The sequence below is a fragment of the Egretta garzetta genome, unplaced genomic scaffold, assembly GCF_000687185.1.
Source record: "Egretta garzetta isolate BGI_Z169 unplaced genomic scaffold, ASM68718v1 scaffold41, whole genome shotgun sequence".
In the NCBI taxonomy this organism is placed as follows: domain Eukaryota; kingdom Metazoa; phylum Chordata; class Aves; order Pelecaniformes; family Ardeidae; genus Egretta; species Egretta garzetta.
In genome coordinates, this window is record NW_009258755.1 from 3,217,383 (window position 1) to 3,230,048 (window position 12,666).

Here is a 12,666-nt window from a genome sequence, read left to right on the forward strand (position 1 = left end):
GTATTGAATGATATATGAGATGGTTGTTCTGCCTCTGCCTTGGATCCATCCATCAATTAGCATTCAAAGTCTCTTTTGAAACACAGTCAGACTTATATTACTGTAATACAAATTTGTGGTCTAGCACACGCCTTTTCATTTAAAAAGAAGCCAACATCTGAATAAACAAAATCACTACACTCCAAGAAGATGCCAGAAAGCCCCGTAGGCTGCTTTTCAGGGACTTAGGTTAGGCTCCGGGAGTTTCCTCGTATATAACCTACAGACCTCAGCTGAGCTTTGAACAAGTGCAACCTGGCAGTCTGGCCCCCTGGTTGCAGCAGCGCTTTGGCTTTCTAGATTCATTTTACAGTGACCAAAAATTAAGTTATTCAACCTTCCCCATAGAAAATATGGAAGATAGTGGGGTTTACTGGGTTTGCCTTTTGTGTGCAGAGGCAGTAGGATTTTACGTGAGCATATTACTGGTCCCAAAGTTCTCTGTTGAAGTCAATTTGCATTTGGGAAAAAGGTGAGAGGAAAAAAAGCAACCCATCAGCCTCGTGTTTTGTCTCCCGTAGGTGATTAAAGCCGTGGAGGAAGGCTATCGCCTGCCAAGTCCCATGGACTGCCCTGCTGCTCTCTACCAGCTAATGCTCGACTGCTGGCAGAAAGACCGCAACAGCAGGCCCAAGTTTGACGAAATTGTCAGCATGTTGGACAAGCTCATCCGTAACCCAAGCAGCTTGAAGACGTTGGTTAATGCATCGAGCAGGTATGAACTCGGGCCAGAGCCATTTCTCAGAGCGAGATCCTTGTCTGAATACCTGCCCCTGGGGTTGAATTACCACTTATTATTTAGCCTGCGTGCGTCCGTGGGTGGATGTTCCTCCAGCTTCATTATGTCCAGGGGAGTTTTCCCAAATCAACTTTTTCTGTTGAAATTGGCAGGCAGGTGAGCAATTCAGTTACTCTATAAATGCAGTGCTGCTGCCACAAAGAAAATTACCATGGCCTGTCTTTTAGAAATGGGAGTTTCAGCGGTATTTATAGGTCTATGATAAAGCTGCCTGTGCTCTACCCTCAAGGTTAGAGAGGGCAAGACTTGAGTGCATGAAGTAGATAGTAAATGCTGCTCAAATTATGTGCCTGTTGACTTTATCTTGGTAATACAAATGAAGAGCATCTCTTGGGGAAACGCTTAGGATGTGCAAAGCTCATGGATGTCCAAGTGCATCCTCCCACAACTCTTCCCAGGTGTGCTAGCCACCACTGCCAGTTCTGACAGTCTTGGTAATCGCGAGAGGATCTCTGTGGTTCCCAAAGAGCTGTACACAAACCGTTTGCTAAAACCACATTAAGTGAATAGAGCAGCTGGTGTGCAATTAAACATAAATCTGAATAGCTACATGGCTACAAGTAAGGTAAATACAGTCAAGAAATAAAGCTGCACTTGGGGAAAGAGAGATTAATATTTTTTAGTGAGTGTTAGTATTGGGGTCTCCACCATACTGGAGAGGCTTTTTCTTTTTTCAATGTAAGCACACAGGTATTACTTCTAAGCCATCTCTGTTGCTAATCACTTGGTCCCTTGCAAGGCCATGAAGGAGTGATGAATATAAATCATCGCTGCTTCACTGATGGCAGTGGAGTTCCCCTGATTGACACTGGAAGAGGCCCTTCAGAAAAGCTTATTCTCAGAGGAGGAAAAAAAAGACACGTCATTTTCCTTAGACAGGAATGAGAGGGATGTAAGATGAGGCTAGACTGGTGGTGTGGACCAAAGCAGATGTACTGTTGTGAGCTTAGACCCATCCATCATCTCCACACCTTCCAAGTGAGTCTTGCACAGCTGCATGTGGCCCATCTTGCCTGTTGCAGCTGGACCTCACATCCCCATGCTGGCATGCCCGCATGCATGGCATCTCAAGCACTGGAAGAGAAGAAACATGAAATCTCTGTTGATTTTTAAATACAAGATAGATCTGATTCCTCGGCCTGTTTTACATACATCATTTACCATCTGAAGAAGAAATTACTCTTATTAGCAACTAGATGTAATATCAGTCCCAGCAAACCTGCAGGAAAAGGTTTATGATAGCATAAAATACGTGATGTTTCTCTTTTTATTTTCAGTTCAGAACAGTCATTTTCCAGGCCTGTTATGTGGTGGTTCATGCACTGTTTTATACCAAACTGTTATGCTGGAAAAGAGGAAAATAGGCAGCAAACCATTTCCTTGAGCTGCTAAGCACTTTGCTGATGTTTTATTCCATGAACAGGTCCATGCAATTCTAAACCTCTCCTTTTCAGAGCTGCTGTGGGTATTTTTGATGTGGATGGGGCACCTGAGCAGCCAGGCTTTGGGACTGTGTTTCTATAACCATAGATTGCCCTTCCCAGACCATAGTAATTCCAAATGAATCATAATTTCAACATACAGCAGCTGTAAAGAATTTTTTTATATATGTAATGTATTCTTTATGGAAATTCTCATTAATGCAAATAAGGGAGGAAGTCACTCTCTACATTACAGCGTGTGCATATCAGTAGGTACCTCCTGACATTAGTGATGAAAATCCACTTCTCGTTATGATTACTTAGGAGTTTTGAATTCCTCATGTGTATAAAATGTTATGGGAAGCCATTATGTTCTTGGTACTGCAAGTATTCACGTTTTATTGGACCCTTCAGCATTGCTATTAAATAAACAAATAATACTAATGTGCTCATAAAATATATGAAGATTCCTGAAGTGCTATAATAATGTAATATCCCAGCTCTCATTCCAGTTGAAAGTCTTTTAAGTGTAATTCTCACCATCAGAGGCTGACCCAGAAAGCATCTTTTTTACCTGTGGGTAATAAGCTTCATGCAAGGCTTATGTTAGCTGTATGTCCTGGTTTACAAAGCAGGGGACAAATCTAGTTTCTCTCCTGGTCTCTCTGACCTTGAACAAGCCCCCTTTGCTCTCTGTGCATCATTAGTAGGGTGGTGGACCTGTAACGCGGCACGGGTCGCTTATGCCAGGCACTGTGTTGGTGTTTCTGCTGTGGTGAAGGGTTTTTTTTTTTTATTATTTGCCTGAATTGCTTCTTCCGTGCGTGGCATAACCGAGCAGGTAGCAACTGCTGTGGCAAGGTCTCGAGCGAGGGTGCTGGAGCAGGAGCCTACCTCTGGTTTCAGGGCTGGAGCGTGGTTGGAGCATTGCTGCTCTCTGCAGGGCTCCCCAGATGCTGCCCAGATCCAAAATCCCCACCTGACTCTGCGGGAGCAGCCCCTGAAGTGTTAACAGCAGCCTGCCATTGATGGCCACTGCTGGGAAATGTAATCTGCGTTTTGGCTTTCAGGCTCTGGGCTGTCTTAAGTTAATTATGAGCTTTAAAGGAGGAGGAGGAGGAAAACAGAGCGGGAGGAGTGAAACCAAAGACTTTGAAGTAAGAGTGACTGGGGGAGCCTGATAGAAGAGGAGCCTGCTTGTGGGCAAGAGGTAACCGGGATGGACGCTAGTCCTCTCCTCCTCTATCTGCTTGCAGTGAGGAGCAGAAATGGCAGGAATGAACTCAAAAGTGGGTGAAGTTACAGGTGAAGTGGTATGTTTGATCCATTGTGTATCAAGCCTGCTGGGAGGATTTAGGCTGCAGCAATCACTGAAAAAGCAATGAAAGAATCATCTTTACCATATAAATATGTGAGCAGATGAGTCATGTTAGGTACATCTTGATGCTGATTCTGTTTGCTTTTCTGTTTTTGCTTGTCTTTAGAGTATCAAATCTGTTGGTAGAGCACAGTCCAGTCGGGAGCGGTGCCTACAGGTCGGTGGGTGAGTGGCTGGAAGCCATCAAAATGGGCCGATACACCGAGATCTTCATGGAGAACGGATACAGTTCAATGGACGCTGTGGCTCAGGTGACCCTAGAGTGAGTAGTGCTCAGATCGTTTTCACCTCATGTGTTGGAATTGCAGAGGGGGGGGGAGACAAACGACTCAAAATATGTAGGGATGAGGCTGCAGGAAGGGAAACCATTACCCTTTCTTTGCAGTCAGCAGTTTCTCTTTTAGCATCTGTAGTGATGATGACAAGTGCAGGCAAAACTAAAACTTGCGGTCACTACACTGGCAACTGGTATTTTGGCTCCTTTACTCACAGAAATTAATGCTTGAATGTGAATAATTGCCAGACCGTCCTCTCCACACAACAGCAGTTGATTATTTGGGGTTACTGACAAATAAAAAACCCCACCCTACTAGTAAATGTATAGGAGCTAGGGTCCTCACTGAGGTATTCCTTCCAATTCTCTCCCCCATCCCACCACGGGGGGTGAGCAAGCGGCTGTGTGGTGCTTAGTTGCCGGCTGGGGTTAAACCACAACAGGTACACTGGCTTTACACCTGGTTAGCTGGTTTCATAACCAAGTGGACAGTCAAGCCCAGTAAGGCGAGGAAATAGTATTCAACATTAACAGAAATAAGCATAGATAGAGGTGATGCCAACAGAAGAGAATCAGCAAACCCACAGCTCTAGGAGACAGGCTCCCCGGCCAAGATTCCTCCTTCTGAATGTGCCCTTGGTTTTGCATGTGGATATGACTGCAGTCGGGATGACAGCACTCAAATGACTTGGTAAATGCCTCAGGGCTGCTGATTTGTTATGCTTCACCTTTAATTGCCTGCCTTGCTTGTGTTTACGTCTTTCCTCCTGCTGCTTACTCGAACTCGCCCCAAAGCCTGCCTTTCTAGCTGGGTTAATTTGAGCTTAGTTTACTGCAGGCGTCAAGGCAAAATGGGAAGGATTATGCTCCATGCTGCTTTGGAGACGGTCATGGCTCTTCCAACCACATGCAGACTGCCAGTGCACATACAGAATTGGCGCCCAGGAGTAGGAATAAAAGAAGAAAAATCGCCCCACCCCCCAGAACTGCAGCATGTCTCCTGTTTGCCACAGGGCTTGCTGCGGAGCTCACCGTACAGGGTAGGAGATCCTTTGCATGTGATGCAGGTCAGTAACATGGAGGGAGTGCAGGAGCGTATCTGCTCTCACTCAGATTTTATTTGCCTCACTCACATCACCAATATTTGTCCTTTACACCTGGACTCATCCAGTCCTTCAGGCATTCACATGAAAACCCTGAGCTAGGGATTAAATCCTCTCTAGCGACTGTCTATCGAGTCAGGGTGCATGGATTTCTACCTAGATCCCTTTTTGGGTACCTGAGACTCTTACATGCGGTTTCCCAGCCTAGTCCTGCAATTAGGTGCCATGTTACTTTGGCTTTTGAGGACTCCACAGTTCCTTGCCTACTCATGCCCAGAAACACCAGACTTTGGGGCTCCATTTAGACTGGTGATCTACAAACATTGACCGTGAAAGACGTCCATCTCCAGGGTGGTCAGAGTCCACACAGCAGAAAGACCTAGCCAGAGGGCAAGTGGGAAGAGAACAGATGGGATGAGGCAGTGATCTAAGAGAAAAGGAAAATGTTGGAGCATTCCCCTCTACTGTGCCACCTCAATCTTATAACCAGAGCAGGTTCTGGATGCAGGAAATGCAGATTGTCTAAAATATATCTCAGACTTGTTGCTGTTTGGCTGAATTAGTCATATTAAAGAAGAAAATTTGGTTTCACAAAAGGTTCCTGTTTGTTCCTCTTTAGAATTTTACGCAATTTCAAGAGTTCTAAAAGAAATGCTCAGGAGTGAAAGGCTTTGATTTGGGTCAAAGAAAGTGTGGATTTTGAGCCCAAATTAATGGTCATTTTTGGCAGTAAATTAGGAGTTAGCTTTAAACAGTCTTAGCATCCCATCCCACTGACAAAACTGTTCCTAACCTTCCGTTTTCCTGAGTGAAACATTTCAGGTTGTGAAATTATTTCCTTAATTTGACTTTAAATACTTCCCTACAGTTAATCTTTGCTATTGCAGAAATTTCAAAAATATCCCCCAAAATCTTTCCAAGCTACCCAAAAAGTACTTCAAAACAGTTTTTCCAATGTGCAGTGAACCAAGAAATCCCTTATCTGTACAATTCTAGCCAGAAAGACAAGTTGGTTTAAAAGTCTTTAAATAAGGTTATAGCTGCCAGAGATGCTCTGACCCTCACCAGCTGCAAACCGCCTCTAATGCCCCCTCCCATCAGGTCCCAGTGTGCTCCCTATAGCACAAATGTCATCCTGCTCTGGTCCTTTACTGGCCCCAGTGAGGACGATGTCTAAGCTGCTCAGCTTCAGCTTTCTTCTGGGCTTTTACAGCAGCAGAGCAATGCAGAGGAGCTGATGCCTGAAGCCTGGGGAGCTTCTGGGTTTGTTTTTTTGGTTGTTTTTTTTTAAGCTGAAAGGAAACGTTTCATGAATCCATCTTGCATTTCAGTTGAAACTGAAAAAAGGTTGAAACTAACTCCAACTAGTGAGTTATCCATGCCAGCAAATAAATTCCCCCCCAGCTGCCTTGGACAGAGATGCCTGCACGAGCCAGGCTTGGTTCTCGAACAGCTCAGCCTGTGCACCTTTGCGTTGCTTAGCAAGAAGGCTTGTCCCCACTCGGGTCTATTTTTGGGAAAACTGTGGAAGGTTTATTAAAAAGCCAACCAGCCATCCAAATCAAGACTTCTCTTATCCATCTCAGATATAGTAAAAAAAGACAAAAGACCATATTCTCAGCTGTTAAAAAAGGAGAAACCATCATAGTGGCTTAAGAGGAGACGTGTACTGTGTTGAAGACCTGAACCATGTGCTCAGGCTGATGTAAACTGGCAGATTGCCCTTAAAATCAACAAAGTAAGGGAGAGAAATGGCTCCTGGGTGGGCTCAGCTGAGACTCTCATGGGTTCTTCAGAGAATAAAAACCAGAACAAGCAAAGTTCTTTAAAGGTTAATATACTGGGGTTTTGGTTTTCTGGAGGTTTTCATTTTTTTCTTTACGTAAAAGGGAACAACAAAACATTTTGTACTCTGCAAAGGAGAATTCAGGTTAAATGTTCCTTGTCATTTTTAATAGAGGCAACTGTTCAGTATATTCCAGAGCTGGGACTTGGGGGGATCGGGTGAAAAGATGATCTGAACATCTGAAAGTAGCTTGCTTTCCCCAAATGACATCAGTGAAACATTCTTTACAATTTAAGAGGTTGCCTTCAAATACCATCCAAAATGATCTTCCCCAAATTTAAACTGCGTAGGAGACAGATGTGGAAATTAGATGGAGAAAGGAGAACTGGATAATCACTGCCAGAAAAGGCAGAAAAAAAATATGATGAATGTAAAGAAATCCTAAAATCTACTGAAAGAAAAATTACTAGTGCTGTAGGAGGGGTTGGCCATAACGCTGATGGGACTGGTGACTGTGGGTGCCTGGCTTGTGGCCTCTTTACAGGACCTGGTTGAGATGGTGCATGTTCGGCATTTTTTTTTAAATCCCCCCCCAGCATGCAAAGCAAGATCTCGATTACTGCCCTGCTTCTTTCAGACTGATGGCTTGATACATTTATTCCAGAAAAGAGTAGTATTAGTGACAAATTAAAAAGCCAAAACCGGTGAATATCGCCCCAAGTCCTGAGCTCTGCCTGCTTAAGCAAAGACCTGAAAATGTATGTGTTCAAACAAAGAGTGATTTCTACATTTAGCTCTAATTCTTGCAAAGGGACGAATCACCTTGTGAAAAGTGGAGCCTCACCCTCCACCCCCTCTTTCCAACTGGATATCAGACTTGAAGGCAACCTTTCCAGTGGACCAGACCTGCTCTTTAAACTTGTGGACCACCTAGTGACTTTGAGTGTGTCTGGAGCTCTTTCAATCCACTGCAAGAATAACTTTACCAGGACAATACTCAAGAATAGATAGATCCATGACATGAGTTTCAGTCTGACCCTTGACTGGACCAATTACTAACCATGTGGACTACATACTTCCACCTTTTGAAAGATCTGTACTCACTGAATCTCAGGACACCCTGTTGTTTGTTATTAGATGAAGAGCTCTGAATATTTGTAATAATATGTGCTGTGTTGCTTTGCATTGTATATTTTTTTCTTCTAAAATAAAATAAATTATTTATTAAAAGTTATACTGGATGAAGAGCATTTAAGAGTTCACCTGCTCTAGATGCTTATTCTTAATGTGAAATCTCAGTCCTGAAATTCTGATACTGTGTCTGCTTCTGAACAAACCAATTTTCATCTCATAATCAAGTAGGACGGCAATAATGAATAAGAACAGATGAACTCTTAAAAAAATTTTTTTTAAGTCCTCATTTCATGCAGAAGTCCCTAGCAAGTGGATTCCTCTCTCTTTAGTGTCTTCTGAAGGTCTTTGAGGTTGTTCTTCTTTCCCCTCATTCAAACTGACAACTAACTAACTCCATGAGTAGTCTCAGTCTGCACAGGCAATTGTAGAGTTACACCACGTGAAGAAGAGTGGTGAAATCTGGCCTGGATGGGAGATGAAATATGAAATATCTGTGGCAGGTTGACGGCTGCTGGCCATGGAGATCTTTCAGGAACCTGGCCCTTTTGCTTGCATGACTAACCGGCTGGTGAGGGGGGTTGTATTTTATGTGGCAATCCAGTCCTAGTCTGCACTGTGTTTGACAAACTTGTCCATGGTGTATAAGTAGTTCTGTTTGTAAATAAAATGTTTTAAATATATTTCTTACAACGTGGAGACCATGAATTCAACCCTTGCAAATGGAGGATATTCAGGGAAGGGGGTACTGTGTTGTCCCTGGCACGTTGCAGCTGGGCTTTCATGCAAGGCGGTGGTAAGAGAGCAGCATGCATGCAACTGTGTACAGGCTGTATGGGATAAGCTGACACCAATTCTCCCGTTTATCTTTGTGGCTTTTTGGTCAGCTTAGGTCAGCCTCTTAGTCCTGTGTTGGCAAGCGATTCAAATTCCTGCCCGTTTCTGTTTTCAGCCCTTTGTGAATGAGAGAGAAATGAAAAGGGGAAACTTCTGCCTGAAACAAGAATAGAAGTTCTCTCATTGCTGGGGATGTCAAGTACTTGTGGAGCAGGGAGACCCCACAGCACACGGGTACACGTGTATCTGCGGCCTTGGGGAGCGCCTGTGCCACTGCCGCAGCAGCGCACACAAAACCCATCGCCAGGGGTCGGGTCACTTGCACAGCAAGGTGCAGCCTGGATCCTGATCTTAGTTGTGCCTTTTCCTGCAGAGAATTGCACATTTCTATTGCAAAGCCCCAGCGGATACCCACACACATCTCCACGGCAGAGCTGAGCCCAGTGAAATTACCAGTTGGTTGCGATAACGTGAGCCAGGCAGCTCTGGACTGGAGCTTGAGAACAGTTGTTTTGCAGCCCTTTGGCATAGCAGTTAATTTTTTTTTGTCCCAAAACCAGCTGGTTTGCACAACTGATTTTGTTTAAAATCGGCTTCTGCCTTATGTCACTTTAAGTCCTTCAGTGCTGGATGCACAGGAGCATGCAACGAGCTGTAAGTCACGCTTGAAAAATGGGAATTAAAGCTCCTGTGTTCTCTAGGCAGTTTTTGGAAAGTTTTGATGCTGGCTTTGCAATGCGTGAGGTGGCTTTTGAATAAAGCTGCTGATTTTATACTAGGTGAGCATTGGGCTCAGGAGCTGTTGTCTTCTGGTCTGTCTTTGCAGAGGTGAAAGACCCCATGGTAGATTTTTTCCCCTCTCTGAGGAGTCCCTGCACTTTTGGCCGGTGGCTCCACATTTGAGAGGATTTGATATTAAAAAAAAATAGACTGGATCCCCTGGTGAGCAGCTAATGGATTGAAACCAGAAACTCTTTTTTCTTCTTTCTCTCTTGTAAATCAATGAGGCGCTCCTCAAGGATATTGAGTTAAGGGCATACTATAAGGGGAAAAAAAAAAGGCTGTGTAGTGAGTAGGGTTTTTTTGTTGTTGTTAGACTATGGAGCTGCATGTGAAACGCTAAGACGTACATGCCTTTCTTATAGTTTCGGGCTATTTTTTTCTGCATAACATGCAAGAGTATCAGAAATGATACATCTGTGAAATACGTGGTACTGGATTTTCAAAAGAGCTCAGCTTGCACTTTAGATACCTGGAAAAAAAAAAAAAAGCTGAATTTTCAAAAAGTGCCAGCAGAGCCGCACTCAGCAGGGGAAAGATGGATGTTGGCTCTTTTAAAAATCAGGTCCTATACAGGGTTGTTTTGGGGTTTTTTTTTTGATCTTTGGTGTGAACTTCCAACTGTGCTGTGTACATAAAATAAATTGCATGTAACAATAGCATTACTACATTTTCCGTCATTATTAAGATGGCTTGCTGAACTAGTTTCACAATTCAGTGGAGGCAGAAATGAAAGCATGTCCCCCTGAGAAGGTAGACACCTTCTGCAGATGCTGCAGTCTTTTCTCTGCCAGGTAAGGAGCGTTGCTGATGTGTCTTATTGACCTCCCTTGCTCCATGCCCCTTACGGTGTGATTTCCCCTATGCATCAGCAAGATGCATCTCTGAAAAAGGGTACGATAATGAAATGAAGTGTTTAGCCTGGAGCAGAAAATCTGGTATTTTCCAAATCAAAACGCTGAAAGCATGACAGTCCTTGGAGAACAACAGATCTAGCTTTTGGCTTTAACCAGCTTATGTGTTAACGTATCAACCTTCACTCAGGATTGCTTTTTATTCAAAGCAATGTTCATTTATGTATTTTTTGGACATGGATGGTTGGTTGTATTCGCACAGGAGTCTCTGTCCAGAACGTGAAGCTGCTGAGAGAGGTACGCCTCCATGGGTAGCTCACACAATGTTATGTGAAAGTGTTTTGGTGGTCATTGCATGTGTTCATCTGCGGTCCAGCATGCAGCTGTGCTGTGAGCTGTAGGCCAGGTTTGCAATGTGTCTCACGTGATGGTTGGGCTCCCAGGTGTCACTGGTGATCCCCAGCCCTTGTGCACACCAGCCCCACCAGTGTGGTTTCCAAAAAGCACCTACATGGTCGAGGAGGTCACATCCCACTGGCTTTCGGTGGAGAGCTTTCTCGTAAGAGGCTTGCACACAGGGTGTCAGCAGCTCTGGGATTCACATGTGTATTGGCAAGACTGTAAAGCCCTACTTTGAAAACATCCTTTATTCAGTCCAGCCTGGAGGTAGAAAGCGGGGAGCTGATATTTCTCTAGCAGAAGTCTTCAGACAAAACACCATGTCTCCTCTAAGTTCAAACTGCTTCTCTAATAGTCTCTGTGTCTTTTGTTGGAAACCTGGATGCACCTGTCTTGATGTTTCTTACGAGCTTTTATTCCTCCAATTCCTTTGTTAACACTTCTCCCCCTAGAAAGAAATCCCTACAGTTCTACCCTGCCGTAACCCATGGCCTTACCCGGCTTTAGATGTGTCATTGAATCTGATCACCCAAGGTCCTGCTGTAGTATCTCCAGGGCATGACTTGTCCTACTCCTGTGGGATGGGATAAATTGTCCCCTGGAGGTGCCTCTTTCATGCCATCAGCGTGAACCTTGGTGATTACCTTCATATATACACCTAAATTTTAGAGGGCTGAGCTGCTGAGAAAACAGTGTGTCCTCCTAATCCAGCATTTCACATAAGCTATTTTATTTTACAGCTTTCCTGTAATGGCAGCCCAGTAGACAGACTCAACAGAAATGTCTTTGGCTTGTAAAATTCACCCCCCAAAAAAATCAAACGTGTTTACAGGAAGATTTGCAAAGGCCCAGAGGGGAGCTGCATTGCCAATTCCTGTTGACTTTAGGGGGTCATCGGGGTGGTGGCCACGCTCAAAGCTTTTGCTGTTCAGCTCTCTGTAGGAGCTGGCTCTAGGATTGCGGTTTGTGTATCTTTGGCTTTGCCTAGTCCGAAGAGGAAGGAAGCGTGGATTGACCTCAGTCTTCACTGCTCATATCCGAGATCAAATACCAGCCTCTCCCAGGAGAAGAGGAAACTGCAACGCAGGCTTTCTTACATGGCTTTTCTCATGGAAATAAGACTTTTCACATCTAGCAGAGTCCTTGGCCAAAGGTGATGCTGACACTTTGCTGTCTGGCTTTTCTCCTTGGCCAGCAAGGTGGTCTCAGACAAATCACATCACCTCTCTGAAATGCTGTCAGCCATTAAAAAAATTTTTTTAAAAAAGGGAAAAATTAAACTTGCCAACTAAACTTGGCTTCGGGAGCCGCCAATGGTAAGAGCTAGGCGCTGGCAGCAGCATCAGCGCGTGCGGTGCGTGGTGTGCGCGGCAGTATGTGCCTGAGCGGTCCCTGGAACCAACGTCTGCTTTCTCCCACAGGGATTTGAGGCGGCTGGGAGTGACACTTGTTGGTCACCAGAAGAAGATAATGAACAGCCTTCAAGAGATGAAGGTCCAGTTGGTGAATGGGATGGTGCCGTTGTAACTCGGTTTTAAAGTCGCTTCCTCAAGTGGGTCGGTCCTGCACTTTGTACACTAGCCCTGAGATTTATTTTGACTAAAAAAAAAAAAAAAAAAGAAAAGATAAAAAGGGAAATTCGGTGGTTTCTATGACTGAAGGACGTTGGCCACTGCCGCAACGTTTCTAAAGCAGTGTTTGACTAAAGTTTTCCTTTTCTTCCTATTTGTGTCCTCATTTTCATGAAGTAAATGTAAGATGCATGGAACATGGAAACGAATCTGCTGTACGTGAGGTTAACCCATCTCTTAAGCTTCAGCAACGACAACACGCCTTCCCACCACACGTTGTCTGTACATGGGATA

General features: G+C 44.3%; 1 protein-coding gene across 6 annotated transcripts in view; it reads left to right on the forward strand.

Annotated features, from left to right (window-relative positions):
• The window catches only part of EPHA5 (EPH receptor A5), a 183,313-nt gene extending 170,985 nt beyond the window's left edge, over window positions 1-12,328 (forward strand). For 4 of the 6 annotated variants that reach the window (XM_035888876.1, XM_035888877.1, XM_009649209.2 and 1 more), the window contains 3 exons: window positions 561-754; window positions 3,744-3,899; window positions 12,223-12,328. In XM_035888876.1, coding sequence (XP_035744769.1) covers window positions 561-754; window positions 3,744-3,899; window positions 12,223-12,328 — 456 coding nt within the window. Of the gene's footprint in view, window positions 1-560; window positions 755-3,743; window positions 3,904-7,594; window positions 7,812-12,222 lie in introns of those variants that run through there. The other 2 variants (XM_035888875.1, XM_035888879.1) reach the window with 2 other exon arrangements.
• The last annotated feature ends 338 nt before the right edge of the window (window positions 12,329-12,666 follow it).